The following is an 18,263-nucleotide window of genomic DNA, read 5'->3' on the forward strand; positions in this document are numbered from 1 at the left end:
TTAAAAAAAAAATTTCTATTCCCTAGACTTCTGGGATGTCATACTTCTCTGTGCCTTCTTCTAAACATGGAATCATTTCTTCTTTCTCCTTGGTGACATCCTCGGCACTTAAGCATCTGTGTTTCCTACTACTCTGTCCTTGGCTACTGTACATAGGTGTGTGTGCATCCGAATAGAATCTCAATCATGTTCACGGTTTTAATTACCAACTATATATACTGACTCATAAATATATAAAACAGAAATTCTGATTATCTTTTTTGTAAAAAATGAAATCAAAACAATACCAGATGTAGAGATTATTTCCTAAATCGATAATATCACTAGAAGGAATTTTTTGTTAATATTTAAATAAATGTTTGTGGAGAAGACCACAATAAGCATAATATCAAGGACAGCAACTATAAATAAAAAGTGAAAGCTCTGACTATATAAAAATTTAGAATTTCTTTTGTAAAAACAAATAAGAATACTGTACATGATTAATGGTGCAGTATACTAGAGTAGGGAAACCATATGCATGTGTAGGAGACAAGGGAAAGAGGGAAAAATTTTAAAGGATTGGGAAACATTAGGAGTAACCATTGGGTGTAATGGAAGTGGATGCTGACCCGGAACAAGTAAGAGGAATCCCACATCGAGCAGCAGTGAGAGTCTAGCTCAGGCAGAGACCATAAATCTGTAATGGCTATATGGCTTTCTCCAGCAATGCTTAGAATCTTGGCTTATCAGTAATGTTCATTTCTTTTGCCTTGGTTAGGTTATGTGGGTGGATGACCATACATATGAAGAGTCAGACAAGTAAGCTGTTCATATCAGAAATAAAAATCTGCCCAATATATTTCAAAGCTCAGCACCCTGCAGTGTTTGGCCATTGCTGTAGAATAAAAACCAGAATCCTAGGCTTGAATTTTAAGGTTTCCAATATAAAAATCTAACCTTTTCTTTCAGTATACCCTTACATGTATCTCCACATGATAACCAATTAGGACTTCTTGCTGGTTTTTTGGGGGTTTGTTTTTGTTTTGTTTTTAGGTTTCCTACTTTATTTTTTTCCTTGCTGTTTTTTGAAAAATGTATTCTTTCTCAGTTTTCACCTCAATTATGTTGCTTCTGGTATTTACCTGGCTTGTAAAAACCTACATCTCTATTTTTGAAATCATAGCTATTCCTTAAAATTCAGTTCATTTATTACATGATCTGTGACCCCAGTCAGAAATGATACCTATTCTCTCAACATCTACAATTCCTTGTTTATACAACTTTTACATTACTTTTCATTTATTTTAAAATATTTTTGTTTCTACTAAATTTTAAATTCTTTGATGGTAGGGACCATGTTTTTGTCATTTTATTTCACAGAGCCAACACAGTGCTTTTCCTGTAGTAAGTGTACAGTGAATATTTGCTGAACAGACATTGTGTAACATACTTATACTAAGTAACAAGATAGGACCTTTAAAAGAAAATGTTTGTTTCTCCAAGTAACAAACTGAGGGTTTTAGAGAGAAGTGGGGTGGCGTATGGGTTGGCCTGGTGGTGGGTATTAAGGAGGGCACGGGTTGTGTGGAGCACTGGGTGTTATACGTAAACAATGAATCATGGAACACTACATCAAAAACTAATGATATACTGTATGGTGACTGACATGACATAATAAAAATAAAATAAATAAAATGTTTTAGTCTTTTCTGTAGGCTAATTTTAAAGGTTTATTTTTGTATGCTATTTCATGAACTTCTTCTCATGCGAATGGTTTTTTTGTCTTATAGGTATGGAATGAATTGCCTTATTCAGTTTGAAGATTTTGCCAATATAAATGCCTTTCGTCTCCTGAAGAAATATCAAAACCAGTACTGCACGTTCAATGATGATATTCAAGGTAAGCTGGATAGGAAAGGAAGTGAAGATACAAGACAGAAGGGCCCATGTGCTCCCATTAAGTTAAAGAATAGGTATAATGGGAACAGTTGAATAAACTGGAATGGTGGGAGATTGGAAACTATGAGTGAGGTATTCTAATGTAGTATTTCCACGAAGGACTAGATCTGAGTGATGGGAAGCACCAACGTGGAACTTTGGAGGAGGACAGCCCAAGTGAAAAAAGGTGAATGCTATTGGAAATGAGGTGGTTAAAGAAAAGCTTAAATGTAAGACGAGGATGATGTTTCTCTATTCAGAGAGTTTGTGTTGTGTACAAACACTTGTTTGTGAAAAGACCCTATGTACTAAAATATACTTTACAGATATAATTTTAAAAATTCACTGTGCTTAAAATCTGTTGTGTGACATAGCTAGATAAATATGATGTGTTTAATGCAATAAGCCTCTGTACCTTTTGGGGCGTGCTAAAGTAATTGGTCGAATCTTTCTTTTTCCCAGATCCTTTGCGATCTTAATCACATTGTTACTTTAGTGCCATTTTCATGACAAAGATGCTTTACATTCTTTCAACTTTGTTTTCTCCCTGTGTTATTAAATTTCTTTTTGAGTATTTATTCATAAGAAGTGAATATTTGGAGGATTTCAGAAGGGAAGTAAGGAGTCTAATTTTCCAGAGCTATGGCCCTAACTTGAAGATACAGGTATTATAGCATGCCTTCCATGCTGCAAACATAGATTTTGTAGACCAGTGTCTGAGTCACTTACAGTTCATTTTGCAGTAGTCTCTCAAATCCTCACATTAGGGGCACCTAGCTGGGTCAGCAGGTATAGAGCATGCGACTTGATCTCAGAGTTTTAAGTTCAAGTCCTATGTTGGGTGTAGAGATTACTTAAAAATAATATCTTAAAAATTTTTAAATAAATAGCCACATCAACTATTGAACAAACTGTCCTTTCTTGAATATTCTTATCTTTTGATTTTGTGGCTCCCACAGAAATGTCCATATAGACGTTAAAGACCAATATTACATACTTTTGAATGATTATGCCAAATTAGTAAGCATCAGAGTTCAGTTTAAGACAAAGAATGTTAAATCCAAATCATCAAACAGAATGAGCATTTGGGAACTAGGGTCAGAGCTCCTATTAACTAGGACAAAGAATTTAGAGGTCAAGGCCTGGGCTGCATCTGAATTAAAGTCAGGAGTACAGGAAATCTGAGGCAGATGCTAAGCCAAGTCCAAGAACACTACAAGAGAAGTTGCCCTGGAGGACCCATGGCAGAATGCTCCCCGCTCCACCCAATGGGTCACCACAGTGGAGGCATTAAATAATTTAAGATTTCACCCCAGCTAACCTGTCCTAAAGCACAATCTGCATATTACCTATTTACACATAGAATTTAAGAGTTACTGCCTTAGCCAACAAAAAGACAAATTTGCGAAAAATGGGCCCAATCTCTGACTAGAGAAAACTTTTGGCAAGTTAGTGGGATTCTGATTAGAAATGACCAGACCATTTTGTGCATTTCTCCATACCAAAATAGTGTCCCTAGTGACACTTTTCCCCCATATGTTTCCATTTTACCTTTTTAACCTTATGTTTTTACCATTTTGCCCACAATGTAATACTTTCCCCATTGTGGGCATAGAAATTGCTTTTTGGGGCCAAGGAAAATAATTATGTAGCTATTACTGCTTTACCATGTAAATAAATGTTTCACACTGAACCCTTGGGAGAACTTTTTTTTTTTCTTTTTTGAACATTTATGTTATTTAAAGATAGCTTATGAAAAGTATTTGATTTTAAAAATACTTAAAATTCTACATTACTGATCTAAAATATTTTTAAACGATAGAGATTTTGGTCTTGGGTAGAGATTTGGACTTTAATGCATTCTAACTATAAATTATATTTAACTGGGAAAATGTGCTGGTTAAATCTATTAAGAAATTGGACACTACGGGGCTTCTGAATGGCTCAGTCATTAAGTGTCTGCCTTCAGCTCAGGTCATGATCCCAGGATCCTGGGAGGGAGTCCCACATTGGGCTCCCTGCTCAGCAAGAAGCCTGTTTCTCTTTCTCTTGCTCCCCCTGCTTGTGTTCCCTACTTTGCTATGTCTCTGTCAAATAAACAAAATCTTAAAAAGAAAAAAAAATAGGAAATAAATTGAACATTTAATAATATATTCAGGAGACTATCAGAATTTAGCCAGTTCAGATGAAAATAATGTCTCATCGTTTGGTCATTTAAAGTCAATTATAGGGACGCTTAGGTGGCTCAGCTGGTTAAGCAGCTGCCTTCGGCTCAGGTCATGATCCCAGCGTCCTGGGATCGAGTCCCACATCGGGCTCCTTGCTTGGCAGGGAGCCTGCTTTTCCCTCTGCCTCAGCCTGCCATTCTGTCTGCCTGTGCTCGCTCTCTCTCCCTCTCTCTCTCTGATAAATAAATAAATAAATAAAATCTTATAAATAAATAAATAAATAAATAAAATCAATTATAAAGAGTGTTGTTCTCATAATGACCTCTCTGGAATGGTTGTTTTCTACCATGACATTGTAAATATTTTATGTAGAAGTTTTAGCCATAATAAACTAGTTTGATTGTTAAGATTTTTTTTAAAATAACGTAAATACTGCCCAATCTTATACTAAATGCTTTGGTCATTGAAAAGATAAAAATCAGACATGGTAAGAACAGACTTTGCACAAAAGGAGACCACTGGCCAGAAAACCTGCTTCAAAGTTCAATGCCGTTAAGTTCTAAAATGCTTATGAAATGGCAAATGAGAAACTGATTTTCTCTATCAAAATGTCCAAAATTTTTATTATAATCCCAGTGTTAGTGATGCTGTAAGAAGATATGCACTCTTATATACTGATGGAAATATAAAGTGGTGCAACTCTTGGGGAGGCAGGGTATATCCAAAACCTTAAAGGGGCGCCTGGGTGGCTCAGTGGGTTAAGCCACTGCCTTCGGCTCAGGTCATGATCTCAGGGTCCTGGGATCTAGTCCCGCATCGGGCTCTCTGCTCAGCAGGGAGCCTGCTTCCCTCTCTCTCTCTGCCTGCCTCTCTGACTACTTGTGATTTCTCTCTGTCAAATAAATAAATAAAATCTTTAAAAAAAAAAATCAAAAACCTTAAAACATACAGTTCTTTGAGCCAGCAGTTTTCTTTTTAGAAATTTATCCTGAGCAGATAAAGGTGTGTAAAGCAAATGTGCAAGGGCATTTATTTGTTTATTTTAAATATGCATTTACTTTTTAAATTGAGATAACTAACATATCACGTTGTATTGGTTTTAGGTGTCCAGCATAATGAGTTATATATGTATATAGTGCAAAATGATTACCATAGTAAGTTAACATCCATCATCACCACATATGATTACAGGTTTTTTTTCTTGTGATGAGAACTTTTAAAATGGGCTGTTGGCAACTTTGAAATGTACAATATGATGTTGTTAACTGTAGTCACCATGCTGTGCATTACATCTGCAGGACTTACTTAGAAGTTTGTACCTTTTGACAACCTTCATGCTGTTTTTCCACCCTCCCCACTCCTACCCCCAACCTCAGGCAATCACCATTCTCTTCTCCTTATCTGTGAATTGTTTTTGTTTGCTTGTTTTAGAGTCCACATATAAGTGAGCTCCTATAGTAGTTCTCTTTCTCCATCTGACTTACTTCATTTAGCATAATGATCTCAAGATTCATTCCTCTTGTCACAAATATGAGGATTTCCTTCTTTTCTTACGGCTGAATAATACTCCATTGGGTGTGTGCGTGTCTCTATTTGTTTCACATTTTCTTTATGCGTTCATCCATCGATGGACATCCACATTGTTTCCATGTCTTGGCAATTGTAAATAATACTTCACTGAACATGAGGGTCCGATATCTTCCAGATAGTGATTTCATTTCCTTTAGATGAATACCCAGAAGAGAAATTGCTGGTTCATATGGTAGTTTTATTTTTAATTTTTGAAGAATCTCCATAGTTTTTTTCATAGTGGCCGCAGCAGTTTACTTTTCTGCTAGCAGAACATGTGGGTTCCCTTTCTCCACATCCTTGCCAACTCTTGTTACTTCTTGTCTTTGGTAATAGCCGTTCTAGGACACAAGGTGATATCTCATGTGGTTTTGATCTGCATTTCCCTGATGCTGAGTGATGTTGAGTACCTTTTCATTTACCTGTTTGCTATTTATGTATCTTCTTTGGAGAAATGTCTGTTTAGATAAGGATATTTATTTTTATTAATTTTAAAATTTATTAATTTTATTATTGCTAACATTATTTATTTATTATTAACATTATTACTGAATGTTACTTTTTCAATTAATTATACTCTGATCATAAATGATCTTTTTTAATGTATATATATTCTTGAGATTCAAAACAAATATTTTAAAAGAATGATATACTTAATAAAATCGACACAAGGGTTTTACTTTAAATTATTATAATAAAAAGACATTTAGACATTTAGAAGACAAAGACATTTAGAAGGTACTTGTCTCATTGTAGAAAACACAGGCTTTAAGCACTATAAGTAACTTCTCAAACTCATTGCCAGAATTAATATTTCACATCACAAAAATGTTAATACCAAATATTAACATACTTAGGTTGAACAATAAATAAAACCCTAATTTTTTTTAAGCCAAAAATCATGAACTAATGAAGGAACAATAGGAAGTTAACGTTCATTTCAAAAGGAAAGGCACATCCAAACAAAACAGTAAAGCTGGTTTGTAAAAGGCAGCATTATATTCTTACTGTTGTTGATCAGTCGAATGCAGTAAACTAGTCTGGAAGAGCCTAAACTGTGGCAGTAATAGTTGTAAAGCAGGGCTGATACGAAGCCCCCCCCTTTAATGGAGTGTTTTGTTCCTGGTGTAGATGGCTCCCAGAAGTGTGCACTAAATGTACAACTACAGAAGTGTCCCAAGCTTCTGCATTCTGACACACAGGTTTCACTTTGTGCAGTCGTGGGTCATCTGGAAGCCCTCAGGCCTTGGCTATCTCTTGGAGGTGGCTCATACTGGGTAATGCTGCTCTCCACACCACAGGGAACAGTCAAAGGCTGAGCATGGTCCCACTCAGGATTAGGAGGTATGCCTCTAAGAAACGATGCCTGCCCTGTGTGTTTTGCTCCCAAGCTGGAAGAGAACCTGCTCCCTTGGGCCCCCATGGCCACCATCCACATGATGCCTAGGCTAGTCTTTAGCAAGAGAAGATAAGACCCGGAGATGCCAGAGCAAACTGCATGATCACCATCGACAAAGTCATCAGTATGGTGAGCTCCGACACCCCACAAAAGTGGGAAACAGCTGAAGACCTACATATGGATGCCAGGAAAATGATAACCAAGAAGTCACAAATAGGCTCAATTTAAGACAGGGTCTCCTTGGTAACCACGTGGCCTTGGGAAGAGATGAGCACTCTGGCCAGGGAGCAGCCCAGCTCCATGGAGACATCCAACAGCTCCGTGACTGTTAACATTAAAATAATGGAAGCAGAGATTCCTGAGATCTGAATTTTTTTATGCCCTTTGCTTTCTTTAAACAGCTTTAGATAATATGGTGCTATGAGGTAAGTCTGTATGAGAATTTTATAGTAGAAAAGCAGCATGCACAGCCGGCTCCAAGTAAGGACAACATTCCTGTGGTAACTGTGTTCTGTACCAAGTGGTGCAGTGCTGGGTTGTTGCATCTCTGGGCTTGTACAGGGGTTGTTCTGGCAGTCCATCACATGCGAACACCCACAGCATATTCCTTTTCTCATTTTGTGAGATTTTGCTTGGACTTGGCCTCTTCCCCCACCCTCAGAACTGCCTCAGAATTGACCCCTTCTTTGACCGATGTATTGTCATCAAAAGTGTGTTCTTCCATATCTCAGAACAATATGCTGCCTTTCTCCCGTCTTCAAAGAACATCATCAAGCATGGATCAACTTCTGTTTTGATGTTGTGTATTTTCCACTTCTCTGATTGCCTCTTTTTTTGGTAAAGAGCCACAGTCTTTTAGCAAAGAAACCCAGAAGAACCAGACAGGGGCAAACGTTGCTCTATCCCTTTCCAGGTGGCAGGTGACAGGGCTGCCTCCCAGAGCAGGGAAAGAGGATTGTGTTGGATTGGAGCAGGGCCCTGGCCACCCATTGCCCTCTCTGGAATGCAGTCTCTACTGTAATGTTATTTTATTTATTTTTAAATATTTTATTTATTTAACAGAGAGAGATCACAAGTAGGAAGAGAGGCAGGCAGAGAGAGAGGGGGAAGCAGGCTCCCTGCTGAGCAGAGAGCCCAATGTGGGACTCGATCCCAGGACCCCGAGATCATGACCTGAGCTGAAGGCAGAGGCTTAACCCTCTGAACCACCCAGGCGCCCCAAAGAGAATTTTTTTTTAAGATTTTATTTGTTTATTTATTTGTCAGAGAGAGAGAGAGAGAGAGAAAGCACAAGCAGGCATGTAATGTTATTTTTAATAGCAAAAAAAAATAGCAAAATACATACAGAAAGTGTGTTAAAACAGTAGGCATGACATGAGATTTTTTTTACAAATTAAAATTTTCTTAAGTTTGCATTATCAAATATAGAGAGCAGTTGTAAGAATATTCATCAGAATGTTGAAAATGTTTTGACTTAGGCAGTAGGATTATAGGTGATCTTTTTAGTCTTTGTCCATCAGGATTTTAGTGGTTTAATGCATTTGTTACAATGTACTTATGGATAAATTTTTCAAGTGTAAAAAGACAGCACTTTTTACTGAGTTGTTGAGCTGTAACACAAAGATACCTAAAATATAATCTTTTCATTACTTAATCCCCAAAACCTATTGTTTCTATTAGTGTTCTTTTCAAAGTGGTACTGTTACTAGTTTATGTTGTAATTTGGTATTTGCTGTCATCTCTTAGAAGAGATGTTGTTCATGTCACCACTTAATTATGTGAAAGAATATTAGATATAACTGTATCATACAAGATAAGTTATACAGAAAAAAACAGTATTCTGATGACACTCTTTCCTCTTATTTGTAGACTCTAAGTTAATACTTAGTTGATGTAACATTATTATTCCAAAGCACTGTATTTTGTATGTAGACACCATAATTACATTCCCCTGCATTTCTGTTATGATGTCTTTATACTAGAAGACAAAAATCTATTTGGACTATTTTCTTTCTTTTTTTTTTTTTTTGGATTATTTTCTTATATTAGAATTTATTTTGTCATATTTATTTTTAAAAAGAGGCACAAGAATTATAATGTAGGACTATTTTGTCACAATCTTCTTACTAAAGAATTTAATTGAGCAGAATTTTTAAAACATTACTTTGCTTTCCTAATAGTGAAGCCAGACCAATTAAGAAAAGCTCATTAGAATTAGTAGATAGCTTCTTTTCTTGTGTCTTCAGCCTCTTTTTCTCTGCTGCCGTCTTCCCATTATCCTATATCATGCTTAAATTGCTTTAATTCTGGAAATAATTCCCTTGACCCTAAATTCTTTCCTCCAACAGTCCTTGTCATTCTTCTCATAAAAACATAAAAATAAAATATTTTTTGTTGGCCCATTTCCCCTCCCACTCCCATCTCCTTCTCATTCATTCTTTTATCTATGCTCTTCCAAGGGCTACTCCACACCTGCTATTTCTGTTCTTCTTTTATTTATTCCTCAGCACACTGCCCTCCAGCTTCAGCTCTAGCATATTGAATTAAAATAGCTCTCTGAAAGGTCACCAGGAGGGAATCACCAGACCCAGTAGTTATTTGCCATTTTCTTTCTTGATTGACCTTTCTCTGTTTATCACTACTTCTTCCCTTTGGTTCCATGGTACCATACTTTTCTTGCTTCTCCTACCTCTTTGACCATTTTTTACTTAGCCATCTTCCCCTATATTACATTCTTCTGCTTATTCCTTAAATGTTTTTCTTCATTTGGGTTCTCTCCTTTAGCCACTCACCGAATAGTGTTATCAACCCACATGACCTAAATACAACTACAGGTTTTTAAATTCCAGATATTTATCTCTTTATCTCTGACCGGGATTTCTAGGCTGAGTTCCAGACATGTATATCTAGCTACCTTCTTGGCACTGCCCCCTGAGCAGCACATAGACAGAAGGGACAGAGCTCATAAGTTCAAAAATTGAACTCCTGTTTTCCTTGCAAACTTTTTCTAGTCATCCAAACAAGAAAATGTATAATAATTCTTGACTTTTTCCTCACCCAATCTATACATTTAATCACTAAGACCTGTTGATTTTTATCTCTTAAATATTTCCTCCCTCTTAACTTGCTTCCCTCTTGGATTGTTGCAATATCCTCTCAGTAATTGCAATGACTTCCTAACTTACCTACATACCACCAGCCTCCAACTCTCAAACCTACTCCTCACACTGTTCTTTGAATTTAGAATCTTTCAGCAGCCAGCTGTTACCTGTAATAAATTATAATTATTTAATTTTATAATTATAAAGCTTATAGTTTTAGTTTTATTTATGTATATACTTTTATGTATATAAATATATATATATATATTGGGACGCCTGGGTGGCTCAGTTGGTTAAGCAGCTGCCTTCGGCTCAGGTCATGATCCCAGCGTCCTGGGATCGAGTCCCACATTGGGCTCCTTGCTCTGCAGGGAGCCTGCTTCTCCCTCTGCCTCTGCCTGCCAATCTGTCTGCCTGTGCTTGCTCTCTCCCTCTCTCTGACAAATAAATTTTTAAAAAATCTAAAAAAAAAAAAAAAAAAAATATATATATATATATATATAGTTACTGTTAGTATGTAGTAGAAGTCCCTGCATGATCTTTTCCCAACTCTTCTCCAGTATCAACAACACTCTAATACCTACAGTTTCACATGTGTTCTGTGTTCTCCTTCCTGTTACATTCTGGGAGGTTTGGTATACAAATGGAGCTTGTATTCTGGGTCTTTACTGACCCAATACTTGATTTGAGTGAGCCATTTCTTTCAGGAAATCCTCTGTATCAGTCTCTGGTTTTGGGGGGATTTTTTTTTGTTGTTGTTTTCTCTTACACTGCTCAGATTCCACAGAAAAGATTTTTTTCAGTCTCTCTCTTGATATTAGCTTTCTTTTCTTTTTCTTTTCTTTTCTTTTTTTTTTCTAGATTTTATTTATTTATTTGAGAGAGAGAGAGAGCACAAGCAGGGTGAGGAGCAGAGGGAGAAGCAGATGCCCCGAAGAGCAAGGAACCCATTGAAGGGCTCAAACCCAGGAGTCTGGGATCCTGACCTGAGCCCAAAGCAGATGCTTAACCAACTGATTGAGCCACCCAGGTGCCCCTGATAGTAGCTTTCTGCTAGAATGAGCTTTTGCCATTATTCTTTGAGCCAAGTAGGGGAAGATTGGGGGTCCACCATATTGAGTGTATAAACTTGCATTTAATCTCTTTTTCAAGTATGGCATCCTTGCACCCAATTATTCCCGATGCCTTACACTTATGCCTGTTGTCTTAAAATCCAGATGTCCTTTCTAGAAAATAAATTTCCCAGTTTTTTAAATAAACCTCCAGAGTGTGGAGGGTCAACCATCTGCTAGAAGGTGAGGAAAATGAATCTGGGTTATAATTACTTCTCACCAGATTTTTGAGCAGCCCCCTGGTTTTCACCTCTTCTTCATCTACACTTTCAGAGGTGCTTGGTGCCTCCTATAGCCAGGCCTTTTGAGAGTTCTGCTTTCTTAATCCGATTGCTTCTTAGCATTCCCCATGGCGGCCAAGAAGTCAGCTTTTTCACATCTAATGTCTGTTGCCATTTGCCCATCTGCCTTCTAGCTTCTAAAATGCTATCCTCTTCTGGCTCCTTTATGGGTTTTTTTTGTTGTTTGTTTTTTTGTTTTTGTAATCTTCATTCTGTGTTTTAGTAAAGTTTATTGGGGGGAGGGAAAACTAAATTGTGTGTTCGGTCCCTCATTTTGACCAGTCCTCCCTGCCTCCACGTCTTTGCACATGCTCACCCTACCGGAGGTCCTGGACCTCTTCTGTTAATCCTTTGATACCATGCTCGGGTGACATGTACTTCTAATACTGTGGCCCCTGATTCAACAAAGTTACTCCTGCTTCCCTTGCTTCTAGTTCTGTCTGATCTATTTAGTTAGTAGCACATGAGGATTATAATTATTTGATTACATGTAAGTCTCCTTTGCTAGTTATACATAGTCATTCCAATCAGATTTAACAAATTGCTGCATTAGTAGAGGTCATTCTTTGATCAGTGTTAAATAATAAGTACTCTAAAAGTCATAGCACGAAGAAACTTCAGCTTGCCTCTGTCTGCTTTCCTAAAAATTTATCTTTCAATCTCAAAACAAAAATTACTTTGAAACAATTTATTGTGAAACTTGCGTTTTTATAGAATATTGTTTTGCCACATTTATTTCCTTGACTGTAGATTTAAATTTTAAATCAAAGTCGTACCAGGAAGTAGGACTAGGACATGTGCAAGAATCATGCTCAAATTAACTTTTTGGTAGTGCTAAAAATATATTTTTGATTTTTATTAACTAATTCTATGGAGAGAAGTTTATGTCCTCATGAGATGTTATGGAATATACATTTAAATAGAAGCCTCTGACATCCAATGTAGACAGAGATTTACTTTCTCTAATTTGAGGAAATGTGTACAGACTTAAAGCATCTTGGCTTTTAATGCAGAATGATCCAGCGTAACCATATAAAGAAGTCACCACATTATAGTTTGGATCTCCTGAAATATTTTACTCTGTTCTTAAATGCCCAGTTCTATTTAAAATCAAAATGATAATACACAGTGATTGCTGATAATACTTTACCTTTGGTTCTTCAGCTGGATAGATTTTATGGTTCTGGTAGAATTTATTGAGACCCTTAAGATGATAGGATCTCAGGGTTGGAAGAGAGCTTAGAGTCCCCCAAATCCAAACTTCAGGCCAGTTTACTTCAAAAAGCCTGAGGTTGAAATAGCTTGAGCTACTATTAGTGAGTAACTACTTATCTAGTGACCGGATGCTCATACCTTTCTAAAATCCTCTTTTCTTCTGTTTAACTGCTCTTGTGAGTCTGTCTTGATATAAGTGACAAGCCATTCTGATCCTGTTTCTGCATAGATCAGCCATAGTTTTACACAGGCTCTTATTTCATTTTATTTATTACTATTTTTTTGCGTATAGTTGACATATAGTGTTGTGAGTGTCAGGTGTACAACAGAGTGGTTCAATAACCCTATATCTTACACTGTGATCACCACAAGTGTAGCCACCATCTGTCACCACACAACACTGTTGCATTACTATTGATTATTTCTTACACTGTGCCTTTTATCCCTGTGACTTACTCATTCTATAACCAGAAGCCTGTATCTCCTACTGCCGTCCCCCCATTTTGCCCATCCTTCCTCTCTGGCAACGATTAGTTTGTTAATTCTCTGTATTTATAGATTAGTTCTGCTTTTTCTTTGTTTATTCATTCTGTTTAAAGTTTTTATTTATTTATTTAATACAGAGAGAGCGAGAGCATGCACAAGCAAGGGGAGCGAGCAGCAGGCAGAGGGAGAAATAGATTCACAGGGAGCCCAACGTGGGGCGTGATCCCAGGACCCTGGAATCATGACCTGAGCTGAAGGCATGCTTAACTGACTGAGCCACCAGGCGCCCCTATTCATTTATTTTTTTAGATGCCACACATAAATATTTGTCTTTCTCTGTCTGACTTTCTTCACTTAGCCTAATGTCTTGTAGGTCCATATATGTCGTAAATGGCAAGATCTCATTATGGCATTGTGTGCGTGTGTGTACATACACACAGCGCATCATCTTTATCTATTCACCTCTCAGTGGACACTTTGGCTGCTTCCGTATCTTAGCTATTGTAAATAATGCTGCAGTAAACATAGGGGTGCATATATCTTTTTGAATTAGTGTTTTCATTTGTTTGCCGATATATCCAATAAGGGGTTAACATCCAAAATATGGAAAGAACTTATAAAACTCAACACCAAAAAACAAATAATCTAATTAGAAATAGGCAGAGGACCTGACTATGCATCTTTGCAAAGAAGTCACAGATGGCCAACAGATACATGAAAAGATGTTCAACATCACTCATCGTTAGGGAAATGCAAATCAAAGCCATAATGAGATATAACCTTATGTCTGTCAGATTGGATAAAATAAAATAAAATAAAAATTAAAAAGACAAGAAATAACAAGTGTTGGCAAATATGTGAAGAAAAAGGAACCCCTAGGCACTGTTGCTGGGAATACAAATTGGCATGCCATTGGGGAAAACAATATGGAAATTCCCCCCAAACTTAAAAATAGAAATACCATATCATTCAATAATTCCACTGCTAGGTATTTCCCAAAAGAAAACAGGCTTTCATTTTAAATAATGTATAGAAGATTAGCTTCTACATAATGCATATGACTCGCCAGAGTTCATAATTTATTATAATGCTGGCTCAAAATTGCAAGCATTTTATTTTCATGTTTTACATTGTTTCTGAATTTAAAAAATGCAAGCGACACACAGGTCTTCAGTAATTATCATTTATCATGATCTTATTTATGACCACCACATTCTACAAGAAAGAAACAACGAACCAAAAGATTGAAAGGAACAAACATACTGATGGTAAAATGCTCATTCATCTTCGGCACTTGGCGTATATAACACTTTATCATTGTGTTGTTCATCAAACTATTCTGAGTCTATTTTTTAAAAAACCAAATATGAGTGTTTAAAGTTTAACTAAGCTTTGCTACCTAGGTGAGGGATCTAGGAACCATTATAGGTTCCTGGCGGTTTTTTTTTGTTTTTGTTTTTGTTTTTTTTTGAGGAGTAAAATGTAGATGCAGCTGGAAAGTACTGCAGGAGGGTACAAAGTTTTATTTCAGACATGAGCCAATAAAGTTCAGATACATAATTATGTTTAAAAGCAAGAAAACCATTCTGTGGTCTATGAAAGCTTATATGTCCAAGTAATAAAAGTAGAACTGGAAGTTTCTATGAACCTGGGCCATGATAAGGAAAAACTATCTTTATGTAGGTAAATTTTACACTAATTTTGTCTAGCCCCTTTGGGACCCACCCCTGATTATTATAGGTAGGAAGCCAATTAAAAGATGCATAACACCAGATTTTAATAGCTATTAACTGTCACTTTTTCAGATCAACGATTAAAAGGTTAAATACCAGATTGTATTGAAAACATCATTATGACCACCACTAATATCAGCAAGCATTTACTGCGTGCTCGCTTTGTATAGAGGGATCAGTAATGGGTTTCTGAGTCCCTAGAGTAATTAGGTGGAAGAATATAATAGCACTTAATACTGTTTTATCTCACACAGTACAACTATTTTACAAATGAGGGAACTGGTATACAAAATAATTTCTCTAGGGGCACCTGGGTGGCCCCAGTTAAGCATCTGGCCTTGGGGCTTAGGTCATGATCCTGGGGTCCTAGGATTGAGCCCTGGTGGTTGGTTGGGCTCTCAGCAGGGAGTCTGCTACTCCCTCTCTCTCTGCCCCTCCCCCTGGCTTGTGCTCTCTCCCTCTCATTCTCTCTCAAATAAATGAATAAAACCTTAAAAAAATTTTTTGTCTCTAAATTCATCCACCTAGTAAACAGGCTGAGCTGGAATCCACATAAGAATGCAAACCCCATGCTCTTATTCATTAAATCACCACATTAAGTCACAGAATCTTTTTGGAAAGTGATCAGGAATAGTAGTGAGTTGCTATCCTAAAATACTGATGTCAGTAGCCTGAGAATTTCACCTCCCCTGTAAGCACGGAGTCAGCCAACCGCAGGTTCCCTTTCTGTACCAGTTACCCTGTTGTGCGACGGGTTCAAGATGTGAATAAAGATTCCAGGTGTCAAGTTTGGCAGGACCTGATTCAGGTTTACTCAAGGCTATTTCTTACCTGTTTCAGGAACAGCGTCTGTGGCAGTAGCTGGCATCCTTGCGGCTCTTCGAATAACCAAGAACAAACTGTCTGATCAAACAGTACTGTTTCAAGGAGCTGGAGAGGTACCTGCTTATCCAAGACTTACATTTCCTTAAATTAATGAATAGAGTTTATCTTAATTAATTAATTAATTTGACATATCTTTCAGATTTTTAGTGTTTTGCAACTATAGGTTTGTCTGTTTGTTTGTTTTTAAGATTTTATTTATTTATTTGACAGAGATCACAAGTAGGCAGACAGGCAGGCAGAGAGAGGGGAAGAAGGCTCCCTCCTGAGCAGAGACCCCAATTCAGGGCTCGATCCCAGGACCCTGGGATCATGACCTGAGCTGAAAGCAGAGGCTTTAACCCACTGAGCTACCCAGATGCCCCCAGCTATAGGTTTTTTGGAAAGATTCCCCAGTTACTTATTAAGGCATATTCATTTGTCTTAGGAGGCTTTAGTATAGAAGTATAGTGATACTTTCCACAATCTTAAATTTCTAGAGATTATCAAAACAAAAGACCACGCCACCATGGCGTGGTCTTTTATTTTGCATATTTTGCAGGAACAAAAAGTTTACATTTTGTGATTATGTATAAAAGCCTGTAAGTAGGGGCACCTGGGTGATTCAGTGGGTTAAGCCTCTGCCTTTGGCTCAGGTCATGAACTCAGGGTCCTGGGATCAAGTCCTGCATTGGGCTCTCTGCTTCCCCCTCGCTCTCTCTCTGCCTGCCTCTCTGCCAACTTGTGATCTCTGTCTGTCAGATAAATAAATAAAACCTTAAAAAAAAAAAAAGCCTGGAAGTATTTAAGATACTATATCTGACACTTTTAGTATCCTCTGGAAGCACCTATGAGAGTTTTCTTAATTTGACTCACAAGCCAGTGTGCACATATATAACTACATACAAGTTTTTAAGAAAAAAAAAATATTTGAATGGAGACTTGTTGTGCATTGTTCCCATGCAAAAGAAGCAAAACATTTATAATTGCTGGAAGGAGATGGCAGGGAGGCAAAAGTGGGCTGTTTTTTGTTCTCTTTTGTTATGAGTTAATCATTTGAAAGAAGAAAACTAGACTCCAGTGATAATTCACCCCCTAAAATAGAAATTAAAATGTCAATTGAGTTTGAGCTTCTTGTGAGAAAGCTGCCCAAATCTGTTTAGAATTATAGAATATAATGAATGGAGAAATACTTTTGTGGTTATATAAGAAGCTTCAGATTTTTAAATTAAATATGATTAAATGTATTATACTGGTAGAAATTTTGTATATTGTGTTGGTTTTGATTTAGTTCTTAAAATGAAATACGCAAAGCTAAATCTTAAATGCCAAGATATACATGTCAAAGTATTCAGAACGTAAATTACAAGTTCATTTTCACATCAAAATAAAAATCAAGGCTAAATTACATCTTATTAAAATTCGAGGGTTTTTTTTGTTTGCTTTTTTGTTGTTTGTTTGTTTTTGAGTTTTTTATTTGTGTGGCTGTTACATGCTGTATTTACTTTTAGTCAACTTATTTGAGTTCAAATTCTTTGAATTTCCAAAGGGTTTTTGATGAATGGTACAGGCCACTTCTTGATACTCAGCAGGGCAGAGGTATTCATGGTTGGATGATTCAAAACTGGTGCTTGTTTGTCCCTGAAAAGGTTTTGGATGTTCACAGATTATCACAAAATTTATCAAATACCAAAGAAGTTGATTCCTTTAATCTTGCAAGAGATTTCACAGTACTTTCTTTGTCCAAATTAACAGAATAAATAAATGCTTGGGGACAGAGAATTTATGTGTTTTATTCTGTTGCCTAATTGGTCAAGTTCCCATCCAAATGACCAGGCTTCATTCTTCAAATTCAATTAGAGGAGCTGGAACCCAACAATAAACAATACAGTCCAATAAGCAAGGCTGACCAGGCCATTCTTTTAAGCTCAATATTTTCTCATTAGAGCAAATCTTAATTGCATTAACAGGATTAAAGTAATGACAGTCAGGATATCACTGGTTTATCTGTAGCTAAAGAGCAAACCACATAATAGTGGTTCTGTTGTGATAAGAAGAGTAGAAAATTGTTCATTAGCTTACTCCAAAATGTGACAAAAATACTTTGCTCTCAGTATAAATGAAGGAATATAGCTTTTTAAGTCAGTGGAACCATTTTGTTCTTTCTTATTAACAAAGATAAAATGGAGGGAAATGTAACTCTTGGTAAGTTATTATGTGGAAAAACTTTTCCAAGTTTTGTTTTCATAATGTCCTTCTCAGGCTGCCTTAGGGATTGCACACCTGATTGTAATGGCCATGCAAAAAGAAGGTTTACCAAAAGAGAAAGCCATGAAGAAGATATGGTTGGTTGACTCAAAAGGATTAATAGTTAAGGTAAGAATTTGACATTTCCCGGGGCGCCTGGGTGGCTCAGTG

The 18,263-nt window shown here is 36.9% G+C and overlaps 1 protein-coding gene across 1 annotated transcript in view; it reads left to right on the forward strand.

Moving 5' to 3' along the window:
* ME1 (malic enzyme 1) overlaps positions 1-18,263 on the forward strand; it is a 186,331-nt gene that overhangs the window by 136,146 nt on the left and 31,922 nt on the right. Inside the window, exons 7-9 of the mRNA XM_004773607.3 lie at positions 1,773-1,882; positions 15,825-15,922; positions 18,108-18,221. Coding sequence (XP_004773664.2) covers positions 1,773-1,882; positions 15,825-15,922; positions 18,108-18,221 — 322 coding nt within the window. The remainder of the gene's footprint in view (positions 1-1,772; positions 1,883-15,824; positions 15,923-18,107; positions 18,222-18,263) is intronic.

The sequence above is a fragment of the Mustela putorius genome, unplaced genomic scaffold (assembly GCF_011764305.1).
Source record: "Mustela putorius furo isolate JIRA1106 unplaced genomic scaffold, ASM1176430v1.1 tig00000166_pilon_pilon_pilon, whole genome shotgun sequence".
Taxonomy (NCBI): Eukaryota; Metazoa; Chordata; class Mammalia; order Carnivora; family Mustelidae; genus Mustela; species Mustela putorius.